This window comes from Mizuhopecten yessoensis, unplaced genomic scaffold, assembly GCF_002113885.1.
Source record: "Mizuhopecten yessoensis strain PY_sf001 unplaced genomic scaffold, ASM211388v2 scaffold7283, whole genome shotgun sequence".
Classification (NCBI taxonomy): domain Eukaryota; kingdom Metazoa; phylum Mollusca; class Bivalvia; order Pectinida; family Pectinidae; genus Mizuhopecten; species Mizuhopecten yessoensis.
This window is the reverse complement of record NW_018406970.1, coordinates 1,400,143-1,422,547: the sequence shown is the minus strand read 5'-3', so window position 1 is coordinate 1,422,547 and position 22,405 is coordinate 1,400,143. Positions and strand designations below refer to the sequence as shown.

The 22,405-nt window shown below is 36.6% G+C and overlaps 1 protein-coding gene across 1 annotated transcript in view; it reads left to right on the top strand.

Annotated features, from left to right (window-relative positions):
• The window catches only part of LOC110453384 (low-density lipoprotein receptor-related protein 2-like), a 172,361-nt gene that overhangs the window by 22,706 nt on the left and 127,250 nt on the right, over positions 1 to 22,405 (top strand). Inside the window, exon 2 of the mRNA XM_021502306.1 lies at positions 9,044 to 9,126. Coding sequence (XP_021357981.1) covers positions 9,044 to 9,126 — 83 coding nt within the window. The remainder of the gene's footprint in view (positions 1 to 9,043; positions 9,127 to 22,405) is intronic.

Sequence of the window (22,405 nt, the reverse complement as noted above, 5' to 3'; positions counted from 1 at the left end):
CCCCCCCTCACTCATCACCCCTCACTCACTCACCCCCCAACCTCATCTCAAAAGTGAACTCTACCATGCATTAATCGGGATAAGTTCATTATGGTCTGTGGTGGTGAAAGGTTTAACCAACAAGTTCCTTGATTCTCTCAAAATCCTTGCATTCCCTTGGTTATACCATATATTTGTCCCTAGTTTATACTCCAACCATTCCTGGTTTTTGCATCCTCCAAAAATTTCATTAAAATATTTCTATATTTATTTTATCTGTTATGGTGTTTTTGAGAATCCATCTGGGACCAAATCTTTTTTAACGTTGCAGTGTTAATTTTGGAAGCAGATGTATTTTCAATTGCTCATGGTTCTGACTCATTTACATCTTTATTTAATTAGAAAAAGTTTTCTTCGAAAGAACAAAGTTTTAATCAGCTTAAACACGTGTTTATCGTTAGTGTAATTATAAACCCATGAGTTACGTATTCATCAATTTTACACTCCACGGCTTAATTGCAGTTACCATGGAATCATATTCCGAAGGATAAAAAAAAAATCTGTGTATAATTATAGGTTTTGACTGGCCAGTGGTTTGAATCACATGTGGTTAAGTAAACCAGTTCTGGTGTCAAAGGAGTTAATTACAGGCAGAATGCACATCTTGTCTGTAGAAGTAATGTTGGATGTTAAACCTTGATGTTTAGTACAGTGAAACCTGGCTATTCTGACACACATACACGCAGAAAACATGTATTGGTCAGGTTAACGAGTATAATCCCTCAACCTGTGGATGATGAACCCATCAATGGGTGAAAGCACTTCAGCATCTCCAGATCTGTCTTCAATTTCGTTTGTTTTTTGTTTCTTATATATTCACATATATTTTGGTTTAAGAAGACACTATGGATAAAAAAAAAAGTTATTTGTATTTTTAGGTCACCTGAGCTTTAGCTCAAGTGACCTATTGCTATCCGTTTTCGTCCGTCGTCGTCCGTCGTCCGTCGTCCGTTAACATTTTACATTTCAAACTTAAAGTCAAGTTCTGCTGGGCCGATTGAACTGAAAGTTGGTAGGAATGATCGCCTCATGGTCCTGACAAAGTGTTGTTATTTTTCGGGTCGATCAGAAATCCAATATGGCCGCCACGGCCGCCATTTTGAAAACCTATTTCAAACTTAAAGTCAAGTTCTGCTGGACCGATTGAACTGAAAGTTGGTAGGAATGATCGCCTCATGGTCCTGACAAAGTGTTGTTATTTTTCGGGTCGATCAGAAATCCAATATGGCCGCCACGGCCGCCATTTTGAAAACCTATTTCAAACTTAAAGTCAAGTTCTGCTGGACCGATTGAACTGAAAGTTGGTAGGAATGATCGCCTCATGGTCCTGACAAAGTGTTGTTATTTTTCGGGTCGATCAGAAATCCAATATGGCCGCCACGGCCGCCATTTTGAAAACCTATTTCAAACTTAAAGTCAAGTTCTGCTGGACCGATTGAACTGAAAGTTGGTAGGAATGATCGCCTCATGGTCCTGACAAAGTGTTGTTATTTTTCGGGTCGATCAGAAATCCAATATGGCCGCCACGGCCGCCATTTTGAAAACCTATTTCAAACTTAAAGTCAAGTTCTGCTGGACCGATTGAACTGAAAGTTGGTAGGAATGATCGCCTCATGGTCCTGACAAAGTGTTGTTATTTTTCGGGTCGATCAGAAATCCAATATGGCCGCCACGGCCGCCATTTTGAAAACCTATTTCAAACTTAAAGTCAAGTTCTGCTGGACCGATTGAACTGAAAGTTGGTAGGAATGATCGCCTCATGGTCCTGACAAAGTGTTGTTATTTTTCGGGTCGATCAGAAATCCAATATGGCCGCCACGGCCGCCATTTTGAAAACCTATTTCAAACTTAAAGTCAAGTTCTGCTGGACCGATTGAACTGAAAGTTGGTAGGAATGATCGCCTCATGGTCCTGACAAAGTGTTGTTATTTTTCGGGTCGATCAGAAATCCAATATGGCCGCCACGGCCGCCATTTTGAAAACCTATTTCAAACTTAAAGTCAAGTTCTGCTGGACCGATTGAACTGAAAGTTGGTAGGAATGATCGCCTCATGGTCCTGACAAAGTGTTGTTATTTTTCGGGTCGATCAGAAATCCAATATGGCCGCCACGGCCGCCATTTTGAAAACCTATTTCAAACTTAAAGTCAAGTTCTGCTGGACCGATTGAACTGAAAGTTGGTAGGAATGATCGCCTCATGGTCCTGACAAAGTGTTGTTATTTTTCGGGTCGATCAGAAATCCAATATGGCCGCCACGGCCGCCATTTTGAAAACCTATTTCAAACTTAAAGTCAAGTTCTGCTGGACCGATTGAACTGAAAGTTGGTAGGAATGATCGCCTCATGGTCCTGACAAAGTGTTGTTATTTTTCGGGTCGATCAGAAATCCAATATGGCCGCCACGGCCGCCATTTTGAAAACCTATTTCAAACTTAAAGTCAAGTTCTGCTAGGCCGATTGAACTGAAACTTTGTAGGAATGATCAGCTCATGGTCCTGACAAAGTGTTGTTATTTTTTAGGTCAATCAGAAATCCAATATGGCCGCCACGGCCGCCATTTTGAAAACCTATTTCAAACTTAAAGTCAAGTTCTGCTGGACCGATTGAACTTAAAGTTTGTAGGAATGATAGACTCATGGTCCTGACAAAGTGTTGTTATTTTTCGGGTCGTTCAGAAATCCAATATGGCCGCCACGGCCGCCATTTTGAAAAACTATTTCAAACTTAAAGTCAAGTTCTGCTAGGCCGATTGAACTGAAACTTTGTAGGAATGATCAGCTCATGGTCCTGACAAAGTGTTGTTATTTTTCGGGTTAATCAGAAATACAATTTGGCTGCCATGGCCGCTATTTTGCTACTAAATTCTAATAGGCCGATCTCACTTAAAATTGGTCTAGGAATGATCAGCTCATGGTCCTGACAAAGTTAAGTTAATATTATACTATTTTTTACTCAAATTGGTATATATTTCAACAAAAAAAACAAAAAACTGTAGACTCAGGTGACCGTTAAGGCCCATGGGCCTCTTGTTTTATGTCAAGGTTATACTAGTCAGATAGATTATTGGTGTCACGGTCATACAGGTATGGTAGATGATTGATGCCAAGGTTATACTAGTAAGATAGGTTATTGGGGTCACGGTCATACAGGTATGATAGATGATTGATGTCAAGGTCATACAGGTGTGGTAGATGATTGATGTCAGGGTTATACAAGTAAGATAGATGATTGATGTCAAGGCTTTAACAGTAAGATAGATTATTGGGGTCACGGTCATACAGGTATGATAGATGATTGATGTCAAGGATATACCAGTAAGATAGATTATTGTTGTCACGGTCATACATGTATGGTAGATGATTGGTGTCAAGGTTATACAAGTAAGATGGATTATTGGTGTCACGGTCATACGTGTATGGTAGATGATTGGTGTCAAGGTTATTCTAGTAAGATAGATTATTGGGGTCACGGTCATACAGGTATTATAGATGATTGATGTCAAGGCTTTAACAGTAAGATAGATTATTGGGGTCACGGTCATACAGGTATTATAGATGATTGATGTCAAGGTGATACTAGTAAGATAGATTATTGGGGTCACGGTCATACAGGTATTATAGATGATTGATGTCAAGGTCATACTTGTAATGGATTATTGGTGTCACGGTCATACAGGTGTGGTAGATGATTGATGTCAGGGTTATACAAGTAAGATAGATGATTGATGTCAAGGCTTTAACAGTAAGATAGATTATTGGTCTCACGGTCATACAGGTATGGGAGATGATTGATGTCAAGGTCATACAGGTGTGGTAGATGATTGATGTCAAGATTATACATGTAAGGTAGATCATTATGTCAAGGTCATACTAGTCAGATAGATTATTGATGTCACGGTCATACAGGTACGGCAGATGATTGATGTCAAGGTCATACTTGTAAAGTAGATTATTGATGTCAAGGTCATACAGGTGTGGTAGATGATTGATGTCAAGGCTTTAACAGTAAGATAGATTATTGGTCTCACGGTCATACAGGTATGGTAGATGATTGGTGTCAAGGTTATACAAGTAAGGTAGATTATTGGTGTCAAGGTCATACAGGTATGGTAGATGCTTGATGTCAAGGTTTTACAAGTAAGATAGACTATTGGTGTCACTGTCATACAGGTATGGTAGAAGATTGATGTCAAGGTTATACCAGTAAGATGGTCATACAGGTGTGGCAGATGATTGATGTCAGGGTTATACAAGTAAGATAGATTATTGGAGTCACGGTCATACAGGTGTGGTAGATGATTGATGTCAAGGATATACCAGTAAGATAGATTATTGGTGTCAAGGTCATACAGGTATGGTAAATGATTGATGTCAAGGTTATCCTAGTAAGATAGATTATTGGGGTCACGGTCATACAGGTATGATAGATGATTGATGTCAAGGTTATCCTAGTAAGATAGATTATTGGCGTCACGGTCATACAGGTATTATAGATGATTGATGTCAAGGTTATACTCGTAAGATAGATTATTGGTGCCACGGTCATACAGGAATGGTAGATGATTGATGTCAAGATTATACATGTAAGGTAGATCATTATGTCAAGGTCATACTGTCACGGTCATACAGGTATGGTAGATGATTGATGTCAAGGTTATACCAGTAAGATAGATTATTGGTGTCACGGTCATACATGTATGGTAGATGATTGGTGTCAAGGTTATACTAGTAAGATAGATTATTGGTGTCACGGTCATACAGGTATGGTAGATGATTGATGTCAAGGTTATACAAGTAAGATATATTATTGGTGTCACGGTCATACAGTATGGTAGATGATTGATGTCAAGGTTATACAAGTAAGATAGATTATTGGTGTCACGGTCATACAGAATGGGAGATGATTGATGTCAAGGTTATACAGGTAAGATATATTATTGGTGTCAGGTTATACTAGTAAGATAGATTATTGGTGTCACGGTCATACAGTTATGATAGATGATTGATGTCAAGGTTATACGAGTAAGATAGATTATTGGTGTCACGGTCATACAGAATGGGAGATGATTGATGTCAAGGTTATCCAAGTAAGATAGATTATTGGTGTCACGGTCATACAGGTATGGTAGATGATTGATGTCAAGGTCATACAGGTATGGTAAATGATTGATGTCAAGGTCATACAGATCTGGTAAATGATTGATGTCAAGGTCATACAGGTATGGTAGATGATTGATGTCAAGATTATACATGTAAGGTAGATCATTATGTCAAGGTCATACTAGTACAATAAATGATTGATTTCAAAGTCATACCAGTAAAGTAGATTATTGATCTCAATGTCAAACAAGTAAGCTAAGGTAGATTATTGATGTCAAGGTCATACTTGTAAAGTAGATTATTGATGTCAAGGTCATACTTGTAAAGTAGATTATTGATATCAAGGTCAAACTAGTAAGGTAGAATATTGATATCAAGGTCATACTTGTAGGTTAGGTTTTTTATGTGAAGGTCATACTAGCAAGGTAGATTATGTCAAGGTCATACTATTAAGGTAAATTATTACATTGGTGTCAAGGTCAAACTAGCAAGATAGATTAATTATGCCAAGGTCGTACTGGTAATAATAACATTGTGTATCTGTCAAGGTCACCCACTATCAAGGTTAGATAAGTATAATGTCAAGGTCAAGGTAAATGCATCTGGTTCTATAACCGGTTTGGATGATTCTGGCTTAATCACATCAGTGACCTTTTAATGTGATAAAATTGCACTGGACTAATGCATACAGGTCCTGAGGGGAGCATCCCCTTCACTATAACACACTGCAATGGTTCGTGTGGAAGCTATCATGTTCCAACTGAGATAATGTGTTTATATTGATGTAATGGGGAGTTACAATCATACACTTATCATCCAGTAGTATAATTACTGCAAAACACGGGTAAACATTCTGCATAACTGGGCTGCAAATTTGTATAAAACTATACATGCTAAACCTACGGCCGTAATAGCATCTATATTCCCCCTGAAAAACTGCCGAATTATCTGGTAACTGCCCGATTACACTTGACAGCGGCATGAAGTTAAGTGACTTCGGGGATAAGATAGTTAGAGGGAATGAGAGATGGCATTAATTCAATCTGAATGGCCTGTGTTCTACAAATAGTGACTCAGTGTCCATTACAGTTTTACAAAAATATTTTAGAACTTCGTGAACACAGAATGTTTAACGTTGTGCAGCATTTAACCATCCTGCAGGGTGTTTTAATGTTGTGGAGCCAGGGAATGTTTAGATGTTGCTATAAATACAAGCTGATACTATATCTTTAATTACACAACTCGATGAAAACTTGCCTGTAGAATACACAGAGAAGCAAAGCAGTCTTAATTTTGTGTTGCAGGGTTTAAATTACTTTCATCCCAGAATTTCTTCAGTGTTTAACCAATTCACCCCATTCACTAAGGATCTGAAATGAAATCAAATGTAAATGTGTTTTTATAATTGCCATATCTGTTCTAGTTTATGAATATTCTCTTGATTAAAGTATTTTATTTTAACATATTTATGTGTACACAGTAGGTGATTAATTGATCACAGTTAATTATTCCTACAAAGGTACAGTGGCGGATTCAGATTTTGCCGTACAAGATCTAGCACACACCCAGGCATACACTCATTAAGGGAGATATTAGCAAGGTGGCATAGGGCTAGTATAAGCGCCTGATAAGGCAGATCCTGCGAATTCCTAGCAAATTGTATATGCTAATTGTGTTGATTGTATATCTATGTACTGTAAAGCGCTTTAGAGTGGCTTAAGGTCATTGGAGTGTATTGATAAACGGAAACAGGAAGTACATCCCTAGTTGAAAATCTAATGTAGGGAGACAGTATCACAATTTCCGCAAATTCTAATGTTTAATACTAAACTGATGAATATTGTATGTTTATTATTGACAGAACAGTGTGTTCGCTACATATTAAAGTATTTCAAAGCAATCCAGGCATTAATTCAGTTTTTTTTATCAATGAGTCACATGTGTCCATTTTTCTGTACTTCAGGAAACCGGCTACTTATTTCACTACTATGAAGTTTTTCAAGAACGATAACTCTTACCTGCAATTACTATGTGTATATGGTTTTATTATAAAATGTCAATTTTTATATCGTGTATAGAGAATTAATTTTACACAATTTCAGCTTTTATTAAATTGATATACATTAATGCAGTACTAATATATGTCAGTATCATTTTTAGTGACATTATTTTGTAAATATATTGTGTCTTTCATTTTTTTTTCAAAAATCACTCCTTTTTACATAAATTTCCATTTAAAATCCTTAAAATTCTGACAACCTATATTTTTTTTCTGGCAGAACATTTTCTTTACTTTAAAGCAACATAACTACAAAATTTGAAGAAATTCTACTGAGAAATGGTGACACAATCCTATTACCTTAATGTTAGCTAGATAGGGCGCTATATCAAATGTTGTATATTATTATTTTATTATATACGATTAAGTTTGATAACATTCTGACAAGAACTTATGATAAAATTGAGTACATCCTTCCTTTGACAATATATTGGGATACGTATCGCAATATATTCATTCTTGGCATATTGTGAGACCCCTAGTAATATCCATATAGAAGTTAAGGGGAGGTCACTGTACATAGAAAAAGCCACAATGCAGTGAGACAGGGACCCTAAAGTCTAGTCCTTGTTAGAGATTCTTCTTCTTGAGTAAAAATTATTACAGTAACATTTAGCTCATTCACCCCTGAAGTTTCATAATGAACTAGTCCATCCTTTGAATTGGAAGAGTTCAAGTGTGTCTTCAGGGTTGAATGAGTTAATTTATTGTGTACAAACACAAATAATTAAAGCCAAAACTGCCTATAGAGATAAAAAAAAAAAGCATGCCTCTTTCATTAAGCAATTAAAACTATGTAATTTGAAAAGAGAGGGTAAAATTAACTTTTTGATAAGTCAGTGTTGGAGATGATCAAAAGATCTTCCTGTTAAATGAGATTATTAAAACATTTTACTGTTAAAATATCATTAAATTTACACTAAACTTATGGCGTTTATCAGTGAGAGCATATGTGAATTAATTTATTTCAAAATGATGTTTGTAATTTAAACTGATACAGAAGAAAAGCTACTGTAGAAAGTTGCAATCAAGGAGGAATATTTTGATCTGCAAAAGGTTAAATGGAATTTGATTTTAGCATGTTTGGAAGTTCGAGATTTTATTCGTGTTCAGCCATGGTGCATTTTATATTTAAGGATAACGTCGTTTTATGGGACAGCAGTGACAATGTCCTTCTTAGAAATAAATAAAAACTTAATTTATTTTACAAAAATTATAAAACATTTTCTTACATATTATACGAATCACTCTTGTTGGCCCATATGATAGCTTTCAGGGGGTCTTACTGTGGGAGGAAACGGGAGTCCCCGGAGAAAACCCACGTGGTCGGGCAGGTGACCCCATACCTAATTGTCACGTCCTATTGGGGAATTGAACCCCGGCCGCCTTTGTGAAAGGCAAGTGCGCTTTCCACTGCGCCACCCGACCTCCCTATCTCTATCTGTTTTAGAGAGATTTATAGTACAAGGCGAGACACATGTATAATGCTTAATATCCTGGTGTCACACAATCTCTTCCTCTTCCTGTGTAAAACAATTCACAGGTTTCTTAAACTTTATTCATTTATCTTTCTGTCCAGAAATGAAAGTAAAAATTACTGTTTACTGGCTGCAGTTTGAAGGAAGCTGACCTTTCCGTAGTCTTGTTATTACAAACGGTGTCGGCTTTCTCCTGTTTTCATTAGTGTGTGCCCCCGCAGAGATTACAACACCCTGAGTCACATTGTGAACACTGCCAATTTAACACTCCTTGTCTTGTTTGTTTTTAATTCGATTCCTCATTTGATGTGTGTTATCAATTAGGACCTTGTTCTAATTTGAATGTAATTTGTTTTTTATTTCTACAGGAGCTGTTTTCTTTGTCAGTAATGGAACAAGCATCCTTAAGTTTGATTCTCGCTCTAAAGCTGTTGATGTTATCTACACCAAGGTAAGTGTTTTTTAAAGTACAACACACAATACCCCCCCCACCNCTGACTGTATGCATGTCACATATGATGTAACATCGTTTTCTAAAGCATTATCATTCTGATGATCTAGACAAATTTTGTAGATAGATATGTTAATTGTTCATTAAAAACATACATGTAGTTTGAATAGAAGATTATGTACATGTACAGCATATTGACATAAAGTTACTTCAAGTAATGATTTGTAAGTTTCTAGGTGGCATTTGTATTGGATATGCATGAATGTCATATTGAATATGCATGAATGTCATATTGAATATGCATGAATGTCGTATTGAATATGCATGAATGTCGTATTGAATATGCATGAAGGTATACTTAAATCAGTTTGTATTTGCATAAATCTCCTAAAACTAGAAAAAAATAAAAAATAAATGTATCGGTATTTAGAATTTAGTCCGCATAATATTCACATTTATTCACATTAATAGTAATAAATGCAAACTTAGAAATTCATGCCAAATACCTTTCTATAAAAACTCAGCTACATACCAAAATAAGGTGACGTGTATTTATGAACTGAAATTTAGGCAATCTGTATATAATTAAGGGGGTTTCAATTTTCAGTTTCTGAAGGTGGTCACTATTAGCAGGTTTCACTGTACTTGAAATATATACCATAATGTGGAAGAATTTGTCTTTATGTCTACTTTAGAAGATCATGCAATGCGGTACTTGTTTCCCTCCCATCTCCCCCATTCCCCAACCCCTCCACTCCCAAACTCCCTCACATTTTCCATGTTTGTACCGGATCAGATGTCCACTGCATGTCACTCGTACATCAATCAGTATACAATGTGTTGAAGTTACTGGACACCAAACACTTGTTACATAACTGATCAACAGATAGGAAATTCCTCATGTTACAGTTCTGATTTGATGGTATGTGGTAAAATAGCAGTTTGGGACATTTTTGATGTTGTTAAATTAAGGTATGAACATTGTAGTGTATAGAGGCATCCACGATTCACAGTGATATACTTGTACCGCGATTATTTATGTTCGATTCGATTCACGATATATTTTTTCCGGATTTTCGATGCGTCACGATCTGAATATTAGTGTATGCCGCTGCAGCCGAAACGTCTGTGAGACGTTCAGTTTCATTGGCTGATCTCTTAACCCTCAACCAATAGGCTGCGAGGATGAAATTTTCACAAAGCATTCATAACAAAATGGCGGTCAGTCGTAAGGAAATGAAAATTTGTGATGCTCCGGCAAGCTTCAAATGAAATGTGTGGAAACACTGCGGGTTTCCGTGTATCGACGGCTTATATATCTCATTTTGTTTATATTTCAAAATAAAGGTGTATCGAATCGAAATAATCGAATCGTGGTACAAATATCGAGATACATATTGAATCATGGGTAAAGTGTATCGTGACAGCTCTATTGTAGTATAGAGTTCAGAATTAAGTGGTTTTAGAGTTCTGGTGAATTTCCGATCCATATTACAAAATGGCAAATCACAAAGACGATTCTCACCTCACTTTTGTCTTTTAATGTTGAACATGCTGGGTGCCTTTGGCATGGTATTTCAGTGAGATAGCACTATAAAGTTGGCATCAGATCAGCGCTATCTAAAAGAGGTAAATATACCAACATACCTTGTCTCTGGCACACATACACACACGCACGCTTACACAACATAAATGAAGGCACATTGATGTAACAGGAGAAAGAAAAATGCAACGGTAAGACTGTGATGGGTTCAAACTTGGGACCCTCCCAACTCTAGACAGATGCTGTTCCAATTGAGCCACCTGGTCGTCGACTATTTTCATCAGGGTGTTTTAGAAAATTATGGACACTGGGTCCAAGTTAAGGAAAATCATTGGCAAAACTAGAAAGTTTGAAATTTCCAAATGTTGATAAAGTTTGAAATATCTAATCTTCTAGTTACTGTAAAATCATTTATTTTCGTGGGGTTTAAATTTTGTGGTTTTCATATACTAGCTTGTTTCAAGGACATCATATTTCTGATTTTAACCATTCTAAATCTAAATATGTTTTCTTGGGGATTTAATTTCGTGGATTTTTGTTATCCACAAAATAAACGAAATTTAATGTCCCACAAAAATTTATAATTTTACAGTATACATGTAGTTTTTTATATGATTCTTTAATATTCAAACGGACAAACTTTGGTTTTGATTATTTTTTTGCAAATTTGATTTTTTTTTTTGATAATTCAGGGGTAAAGAAAGTCTATTTTCTACTTAAAATGAGTCTATTAAACAGTGAGGTTGATGATGGTTCAGTAATAAAGCCCACCCATACCCATTACAGCTTCATAGAAATGCCAACAGATGCTGTACATTTTTTATTAAAGATTATTTGTAGGCTCCCTCGGGCTTATTGAAATAAATATATTTATATGCTTGAAAATATCTTGAAAGATCTATGTCATACAGATCAAAAGACTCAAAGTGATTGATTGTAATGTCTGAAATTGATGGAGTGCCATTCAGTAAATACTAGCATAAGGGTTTCAACCTTTAAGTAAAACATAGTGCAGGATTTAGTTTAAATTCAATTTGATGAAATTTCTCCAATGGTGGATCAGGTCTGTAACTGACTACCGCAGTCAAGGAAACTAGGTTGACGTGTGCTATTGTTGAGCAAAAGTAATTGAGTATAACTTGGAAAAGAAAAAAAAAATAGATAACAGTTTTGGTGGTTTCATCCTACAGAACATTAAAATCTTCCTGAAAGTGCAGAAGTTCATTTAATTAAACACATCTATTGAATGTCAGGATAAACCTTATGGGACTGTATGTGTGAGGGTGATATATTGGTTTTACTATTATATCGGGGATGATAGTATAGATCCTTACACTGCTAGCTTTGTCGTGTTGTGTTGGAGGGTAGAGGATGTTGGGGCGGACCAGCTAGCTCCGGATCCTGTGGTCCCTTACGACCCTTCGTAAAGGTCAAACACATCACATCTCGCTATATATCCTGCTCATCTGGTCCATGTAACTGAAAGATTGGATATTCACCTATATTCAAAATATTTAAATAAATAATAAAAGGAATATTTAAAGGAATATGAAAAGTTATATTGAAGAAATATTTAAAGAAATATTAAAAGTTTATTAAAAGGATATTTTTTTTTTTTTTTGAAAGATTATTAAAAGGAATATCATAAGGAATATTACAGGAATATTTAAAGAATATTAAAAGGAATATTAGAAAAAAATTAAGAGGAATAATAAAAAGAATATTCAAAGGAATATTTAAAGGAATATTAATAGGAATATTAAAGGATTATTTAAAGGAATATTGTAAGGAATATTACAGGAATATTTAAAGTAATATTAAAAGAAATATTTCAAAGAATATTAAAAGTAATATTTAAAAGAATCTGAAAAGATTCTGAAGTTATGTTCTTTGGTCATCTGTGTCTGGTGTAGCTATATGAGAGTATTATAAGGCCTTGCTTGATCCTTCTCATGCTGCTGTCGGTGTCCTGTTGTGTTGGACAGCAGATCTAGAGGATATTGGAACAAACCAGCTCCTGTGTCCCTTAGGTCCTGTATCACCTTGGTAAAGGTCAGCAACATCACATCAGCCTTGTCACCTGGTCCACGTACAGTACTGAAACAATGGATATAGCATTTATATTAAAATTGTGGAAATGATATTAAAAGCGTCTTTGAAGACTCTGAGGTCATGCCATCTGGTTATCTGTCTCCTGTGTAGCTTTCCGAGTTTTACAATGCCTAGGCTGTATTAATAGGGAGGTAATGATCTGTCATCACCACCCTATAATTATAATCCATCAGCTTTTTATATAAAGATTCCGAGATCACAGAGGTCACCTAGAGGTCACTGGCGCTAGCCGGTTAAGCAGAAGAAACATGCACATGATTTTTCTTTTCTCCTCAATATTGATTACTAGGTAGTTGCCGTGACAGGAATAGGTGGTTGGAAATACGTGTACAGTTTTCATGAGCAAGCCATCATGTTCTTCCGACTGTATCAAAATCCGAAGTTGTTTATGTGATTCATTAATTATTGAAATATATATAGATTGATAGAAGATAGAGGGGCTGCTGTGGCCAAGTTAGTTAAGGTGTCTGATATTCTGCTACCACTAGCCCTCCACCACTGAGTCGCAGGTTCGAGACCTATGTAGGGCAGTCACCAGGTAGTGACCGTAGGTCGGTGGTTTTTCTCTGGGAACTCCGACTTTCCTCCACCACCAAAACCTAGCACGCCCTTAAATGACCATATCTGTTAATAGGACGTAAAACAAAAACACAAACAAACCAATAACCTTTTTACATACATATATATATCTGTCATGCTAGTTATGAATCCACCAGCCAACAACACTTTGGTATAAACGTCAAAAAATGAAGGCACCGACAAATTTTAAGAAGATGTTCACCGTATTTTGTTTCACTGTTGTTTCACATATTACACTATATTTGACTAGGACAAGTGACACTTTCCCAAGGGCTGTTCCAAAATTAACAATATTTGATATGCAATTATTTTCAGGGTCTGAAAATAATTGCATATCTCCTTTTCAAACAAACCCCCAGATACTCCAGACCAGTAAACATTTTCTTGTATCACATGCAGCACTTACCTTCATGATGTCTCTCATAAAATCCTTGAAAATAAATTTCTTAACAACAGTTTGAATTCTCTGGGGTCCTTCAACCTGAAATTTCAAATCTCATCCAAGTGTTTTTTTGCTCATAATGTAATAACCTTTAACGTCAAAGTGTCCCAAAAGTCAAGGTCATTATTACTATAATTAGAAAATAATTTTCCACAAAATAAAAAAAAAATATAAGTTGCCTTTCCTGGATTTCAGTCAAACTCAAACTTTAATACAGGGGATTACTGGTAATTCTTTTATAGGCAATTGATCTGATAATGATGGTAAGTCAGGTCAAAAGGTCATAGGTTAAGGTCACTATCAGAAAAAATAGTTTCTGCTGGTTGTGGTTAGTTCCCTGTATTTTTTCAGTAAAACAACCCAGGTGGAGTAATAAATGGTCTGGGGTGGATGTTGCTGTAACTGTGCTGTAGCATTCAAGTGAGGTGGCACTTTAAATGATGCCGTTGGAAGCTCGGTTCCACTACAAACAGAACACAATACATCTCAAGCACACATACAGGCATACACACATAGGGAGATATTAGCCAGCTGGCATAGGACTAGTAGTTAGCACAATACATCTCAAGCACACATGCAGGCATACACACATAGGGAGATATTAGCCAGGTGGCATAGGACTAGTAGTTAGTGCCTGATGAGGGAGCTCCTGCAAATTTCCCAAAAACTTGTATGGATTAATATATATGCCTATTGTATTAATTGTATATATATTGTACTGTAAAGCGATTTAGAGTGACTTATTCTAGATAGATATAGGGTGCTATATCAAATGTTGTATGTTTAATACAGACCTTCCCTGTCCACAGGCATATTGGGGTTGATACTCAAGTCCAAAAATGGTCACTGTTAGTATGGCGTAAAAATCTTCAACAGTGAATTCAAATTCAGGCAAGATAATCCATTAACATCAAGCAATCAGTTAGGGGATTAGTATTGCGTTGGCAATACCTTGTTTTTCCTTGGGAACCCAGATGTGTTTTAAGTATCGTGGGAGACATGAGTTTAAATTTGGATTACGTCCTGGGTGACTAATCTCCGCCAGTGACGCCTCGTTGTCTTTATCAGTTGAAATAACAGATAAAACTGTCCCCGATGTACATTTACCCGGGCTTCAAATCTGTGCTATAATAAAATACACCGTGACCTGTAAGTGATTTACGGTACTACAGTACAACTGCCTTGTAATTAGTGTACCGTATATATCCTTATTAGAGACCATACCCTGATAAGGCATGGCCACTCTCCCTTATAAACAGAAAAAAAAGAAAAAAAAGTACATAAATCTGGTTTATTCAAATGTTTGCCACCAAATTTAGAATAGTACAGAAAACAAGATTGTTTATTTGTAGATATACTGTGAAATCACTAATTTTCGTGGGGTATGTAATTTCATTGATTTTGTAGGTAATTTTCTTCCAGGCTCCAGGAAAATATCTGATTTCACACTAGGTCCTTTATTTCAGAGTTTATTAGGATCAACAAGAGTTATTTAAGTATCGTGCTTAAAGTTCAGCATTTTCGGTAATGGAAACAACTTGCATGGTTCACTTGTAATCAGTTAAATGTGACGGGGTCGAATGCTTAAGCTGATGCTGGCATGGCAATTCAGTGAGGTAGCACTATATATAAATTCCACATCAGATCATTGCAACCGCAAGGAGGCAGATATAGCAATTTCTCTCATTTCACTGACTGTGTGTAGGATAGAGCTGTCCAGGGTAAGAAAGGGGTGTTGGAAATTTCTATCTAATACACCCCATTTTACGTGATGTGACGTCACAGTGGCTCAACAATGATGTAACATCACAAATTTGGAACTCTCCAATGCCGTAATGCGGAAAAGGGGACATGATGAAATTAAAACCTTTTACAATATATTTACCGTTCACGTTAGAAAGATGTGATTTATTTTTCTGCGCAAACACTGTTTGCAAATATGGGATAGGCTTAATCTGGCTGACTGATTTTGTTTTTTTTCGTTTCGTCTAAAAAGCTCAGGGAAAAAAATGATATTTTCAAAATGGTGGCCTGTCCAAACCCATTTTCATGGTTTCTGGGCTTATTCTGGTGGTTGGAATGAGTGAACAATACTCTTTCATGCCCAAGGGTGTTAGGATTGTTGAAAGGATGGTAAAAATCCCTGTATACCACTGCCAAAATCTGTAGCTAAGTGTTGGAAACGTTTTGTCGGGCAACACTGTAGCTTTGATAGATCTTCCTGAAAAGAATATATATATCATACCTTGTGGGATTTTTATGAGAAATATTAAAGATGAAAGAACAATATAAATATAATCACCAATAGTGTCCTGAGTGGAAACAAATGTAGAGTGGCTATAGACCGGGGTTCGAACCCTGGACTACAGATTGTTATACTATTGCTATAACCAATTGAGCTATCTGGTCAAAGGTCAAGTGTTTCCAAACGAAAGTCAAAGGGAGATTGCTGTTTATACGCAAAAACCCCAGTGCAGTGGGACAGGGCTTCTTAACTCATTCACCCCTGAAGACACATTTTAACTCTTCCAGTTCAAAGGTTGGAATAGTTCATTATGAAATTTCAGGGGTGAATGAGTTAAGCAAAATAAAATAAACCAGACCAGCATGATAATGGTCTGTATTTGATATTAAGAAGATCCTTGGAAGTTTGTGAAGAAGTGTGTCTTTGTGTTCCTTAAGCTAACTTTTTTTTTTTTTATTAACGATAGTCAAATAGTATACAGAATCTCTAAGGTGTATATAGTGCATGTATGGCCAATATAAATCTTAAATATCCTATACAGCCTGACTTGTTGGTATAAAAAAACTGTGATTATCAAAGAATTTCGTCTTGATAAATTGGATATTTTCTGGGAAACTTTCGTGACATAATTTTATTACGATGTGTAATATTTACCAGATGTATTGGGATTGGTTTTGAGCTTAGATGTAGTTGTCTAGGTCCGTATTCAACAAGATTGTACATCAATCGTGTGGAAACAGATTGTCACGCCCCACGGGAAATTATCCCCTTCTCAGATTTTACGTAACATAAGATAATCCACACGACCGCTCTGATAAATTTATATGTAGATCTTTTAAGTTCCTATGGAGGAATATAAGGCCATATATTTCAAACCATAAAAAAAATAAAACAGACACAGATGAAGTGGATTTTATCAAATACGTTTGAAAGCATCTCCTCATAATTTTACACTGCAGAAAACCGAATTGATTAGCAATGCATGCATACACGATGGTGGCGTTATTGATTTTAACGTTTGAGTTGGTATTATAGGAAAATGAGTATCTTTAGACATAATAAATGAAATTGTATATAGCTTTCAGCATGTCCACGATTCATTACGCTACATATGGGTAGGCCTGCCCGATTTACCCGATAGCATGCAACGGCCAATCGCGTAACACGTTCTGGTAGATCACTGCAAACATTTATCTTTATAAAATCCCTGATAAAACTAGATATTATCCCCCATTAAGGATGTGTTCAATTCAGCTAGATTTTCTGTCATGAAGTTATTAAGGTAAAGGATACCAAAAAGGTGAATTATATTATTGTGGGGTTTGGTTACAGGAGTACACTACAGGACAAGGCCCAGGGGACGTCTGTTTTGCTCGGGTTGTCCGGGGTAAATCAGTCTACTTTGGTACTCAAGGTCCAGCACTGGAAGCTCGATCCCGAAACCGACTTCCGGTGCCGGGGTTTCTCAGCAGTGATCTACCAACAGATGCCGAAGTGACTAGCTCACCACAATTTCTTGGAATTTAAAACAAAAGTAATAACAAGTTTGACATGAAGATATTCTCCATTTGAGTGGGTTCTCTTAGTCCACGCATTCATGTACCAACAAGATAGTGTTTTGGTGGAAAACCTTGGAATTTGGGTCCCTCAAAATTATCTGATTTCACAGAATTCCAATAAAAATCACATTACTGATATGATGCATTTTACGGAAATACAGTTATTTGAAAGAATGTTTGAAAATGGAAATAAAAACAAAACAAAACAGAAAAACTGAAAAGGTCAAACGTTTACATTGCTAAGCCTGCATGCACTGAAACAATGTTGCCATTTAGGAATATGGAGGGTTAAAAAATTAACATCAAAGTCAGCTTCCAATTTATGGGCTGCAAATTAAAGCCTGTGTGAAAACAGGGAAGATTGAAAAAAAAAATTACTTGACAGGGAAATTTCCTTTAAGCCTAAAAACGACCTTTTGGTAAATTGCTTAAATTGTCTTCAATATAGAAGGGAAAATTCTTAAAAAAAAGAGAAGAAAATTATGATTGTAATTATTTTTCATGATTATAATAATATTAACTGATGCAATGGTATCCTTTACTTTATCCCTTTCACCCCTATTGAACTTTAGTAAACTCTACGATGCATTGATCTGGATGAGTCCATAATGGTCAACAGTGGTGAAATGGTTAAAAATACAATGAAACCTGATTAATAATAATAGATCACCTATATATATGCGACTCGAACCCGCAACCCTCTGGTTTAACTGCAGTTTTAAATGATAGAACTGGCCTTAATTGTCGTTATTCAGTCAAACCTCTGTATAATTTTCGTTTGTTTCATTTAATTTGCCCCTCCGCTTATCATCTTCATAGGTAAAAGGTTTGCTTTTCCTTTTTAACTTATAAATTCCTCTATACCTGTGTCCCTCAATATATTGTCAACCCCCATTATAATGGCAAAATATGCTTGACAAAAAATTGTGTCAGTACAATGAATTTTAACGTTATCATACAGTTATGGAAAGATTTACAAATACTGCCTCATTTCTCATCCAGGTATTGGGGTATTCTCCGATACTTACCTCTTTGTCAGTTATTGATTTTTCTCGAAGTTCACAGACATTTATTCTGTCAGTCGATCAATGAATAGATGTGGAGAAATTATGCGTAAATGTACCTGGAGTGACTCATCTATTCAGGTATCGTTTACATGTTTGATGGGTAGATCATGTACAGGTATATTTTACCTGTTGTGTCAGGTCGTTAGTGTTAAGCATCTTGCATACACCAGTTGTATATTAGATGCTGGGTCATTTCATCGGAGGTATATATTAGGTCATGAGAGTGTATCATTTACCTTTAGGACAGGTATATATATACGTACATGTATATCGAGGTATGGATATATTTTACTTGTCAGATCAGAGTGTATCATTTACCTTTGTTATATTAAAGGTTGTTAGTTTTGTAATAGTTAAGAAAGGGAAATGAATGGCTAGATATGTATTTTGAACCCAGTACCCTCTGAGCTCTAGACGGATGTTCTACCAGTTGAGCTTCCCGGGGTTGCCAAGGATCGACCCAGTCAAGTTCCGCTATACTCCTCCCTACGTTTTCTAGTCTTTGTCCTCTAAGACATCACTATTAACAACCCTGGTTTGGGTTTCCCCTTGCAAAGCGTTCACCCATTACTTGAGGGTATTTTGCAATAGGAAAAAGAAAAATGCATATATCTAGACTAGCATATTGAACCAGGGACCCTCTGAACTCTAAACGGATGCTCTACCCATTTTGCTACCTGGTCACAGGCGATTGTCCCAGTCCAGTTCCGCAACAGTTTTAATCATTTACATACAGGACAGGTAGATCAAGTACAGGTATATTTTACCTGCAATCAGATTGTGAGACTTTATTTACATATACCAGTCATGCATATGAAGTGTGTCAATATTTTACCGTATATCAGGTCGTTAGTGATTAAGATTTACATATTGGACAGGTTATTACACACATACAGGTGTGTTTTACAAGGCATTTCTATAGAAACAACATTATACTTTATTGACACGACCTCATTATTGATTAGAATTGTGGCGTACTTTTAGTCCATAAAGAATATGAGCGTGTGATTCATTAGCAAAATCAGTGGATCTGGAATTGGTAGACATAAAAAAATATTAATGCCAGGATCAGAATGTGAAACAAGGGCTACTGATGACTTGCTACATCAGCAAGTGTGCACTACCTAATGCGACCGTGATTTACTGTGCGAGGGACGAAGGTGATTAAGGCTGATAGCTATAAGCTCTCTAATAAAAGACCACATTATTTTCGTGATCATCTTTGCTTTGAAAGCATTGATCATGCAACTGTTCGGAAATTGCGAAAGTTTCCATTATCATGATTTTCGAGAGATTCCATTCCTGATGTTGTTACGTTACCCTGTTGCCATGGTAGCATGCCATGTGACTTCCTCCTAGTTTAGTGTTTATAATTAAAATGGCGGTAATACCTATCATTATATACCAGTTTAGGATTTTTCCCAATCAGTAACGATCAGAATTAACTATTACAGATTGTCGGTTCACAAATGTGTGTCATTAACTACAAGCTGTCTCTTCATCATATTCTAGTATCCGAGATGATGCTGAATGAGATACATTTATGCAAATCTCACCTGAATCTGTCACCTGTGCTGTCGTTACCAGAAATTGTTTTCTGAAATTTGTTAAACAGCAGTTAGGTTCATGTGGACAGCTATTTTGATTTAACGTCTACATATTTGGTATATTCTTTTCTGAAATTTCAAAATGAACTATTCCACCTTTTGAATCGGAAGAGGTCAAATGTGTCTTCAGGGGGTGAATGAGTTAATATAAGAACATTCTGTCATTATAGTGCTAAAAAACCCTGGATGAAAACATGTACTAAACATTTTGCCCTTATATTTGATTCAAGGTACAACTTATTTGTTCCCCCCACCCCTGCCCTCTACTCCTCCCCCCTCCCCATTCACACATATACCCCCCACACACACTCACACACAATCCCACACCTCTCCCACATACACACTCCTGCATCTAGAGTTATGCCCCTTGACAGCCAATTAGGAAATGTTACAGCCAGTACTACAGATGGTTGATGGATGTAACCTGTCAGAGTTACAAGCTCCAGGCTAATTCCTTTAAAGCAAATTTAAAAGCTTCTAATTTGAACATCATTTAAACAAATATCTGGTTCCTAATTAAGATGAATAAACAAAATTAAGATTGAATACACCGATTTTTTATTTCAATGATTTTATTTCTCATTTGGAATGTGTTGGGAGTGCCAGAGACACAAAATGACTTGAGCTTGCAGTTGTTGATTTGTTTGTAATTGTGTGTATTATTGTGTGGGATAGGTGGGTTTGAATGCTTTAAGGAAATGAGTGATTTTGTGTGTTTAGAGGTATTTGAGTCGTTGTGCAATGTTTTAGGAGATTTGCCATAAGGGCCTGTCACACACTAGCCAGGGTCCTCTCCAGGACTAAACCGAAGCAAAAAATTAACAACTGCAAGAAAATTGGCAGAGCCCCGGCGAGAAAACACTTGAAACAAAGATCAAAATTAACCATAGAAATACCGATGTAGTACCGGTGTTCCCATTGCGATACCGTTGTTCTACCGTTGTCCTACCGTTGTCCCACCGATGTGCTACCAAATACCCTTTTCTGTCGTTAGTGGTATTCGGTTGTACTAAGGTATAGCATCCATACCAGTATGGTACACATTGAGGCCACCGATCCATTACGGTTCTGACAATGTCCTGACGATGTGGTATCATTGCGCTGCCGTACTTAAGTACCGATCCCCGGAAATCTCCAAATTTGTGTTCCGGTATAGCTCCGGCGACCCAAATCTGCAAGGTGTGACAGGCCCTTTACTGGGGAATAGCCCATCACAGCCATAGAAAGCTTATTTCCAATGGGGTACATGGTTGTATGTTTGTTTGAAGGAGAAGGACAGTTATTTGTTTTAAGTAGGTGCATGGTTGTGTGTGTTTTATGGAGGTGTTTGTTTGTTTTTTTGGGTGGTTTGGTTGTTTGTTTTAAGGAGATGAGTACTGTGTATGAGTGCATGTCTGTGTTTGTTTTAAGGAGATGAGTACTGTGTATGAGTGCATGTCTGTGTTTGTTTTAAGGAGATGAGTACTGTGTATGAGTGCATGTCTGTGTTTGTTTTAAGGAGATGAGTACTGTGTATGAGTGCATGTCTGTGTTTGTTTTAAGGAGATGAGTACTGTGTATGAGTGCATGTCTGTGTTTGTTTTAAGGAGATGAGTACTGTGTATGAGTGCATGTCTGTGTTTGTTTTAAGGAGATGAGTACTGTGTATGAGTGCATGTCTGTGTTTGTTTTAAGGAGATGAGTACTGTGTATGAGTGCATGTCTGTGTTTGTTTTAAGGAGATGAGTACTGTGTATGAGTGCATGTCTGTGTTTGTTTTAAGGAGATGAGTACTGTGTATGAGTGCATGTCTGTGTTTGTTTTAAGGAGATGAGTACTGTGTATGAGTGCATGTCTGTGTTTGTTTTAAGGAGATGAGTACTGTGTATGAGTGCATGTCTGTGTTTGTTTTAAGGAGATGAGTACTGTGTATGAGTGCATGTCTGTGTTTGTTTTAAGGAGATGAGTACTGTGTATGAGTGCATGTCTGTGTTTGTTTTAAGGAGATGAGTACTGTGTATGAGTGCATGTCTGTGTTTGTTTTAAGGAGATGAGTACTGTGTATGAGTGCATGTCTGTGTTTGTTTTAAGGAGATGAGTACTGTGTATGAGTGCATGTCTGTGTTTGTTTTAAGGAGATGAGTAC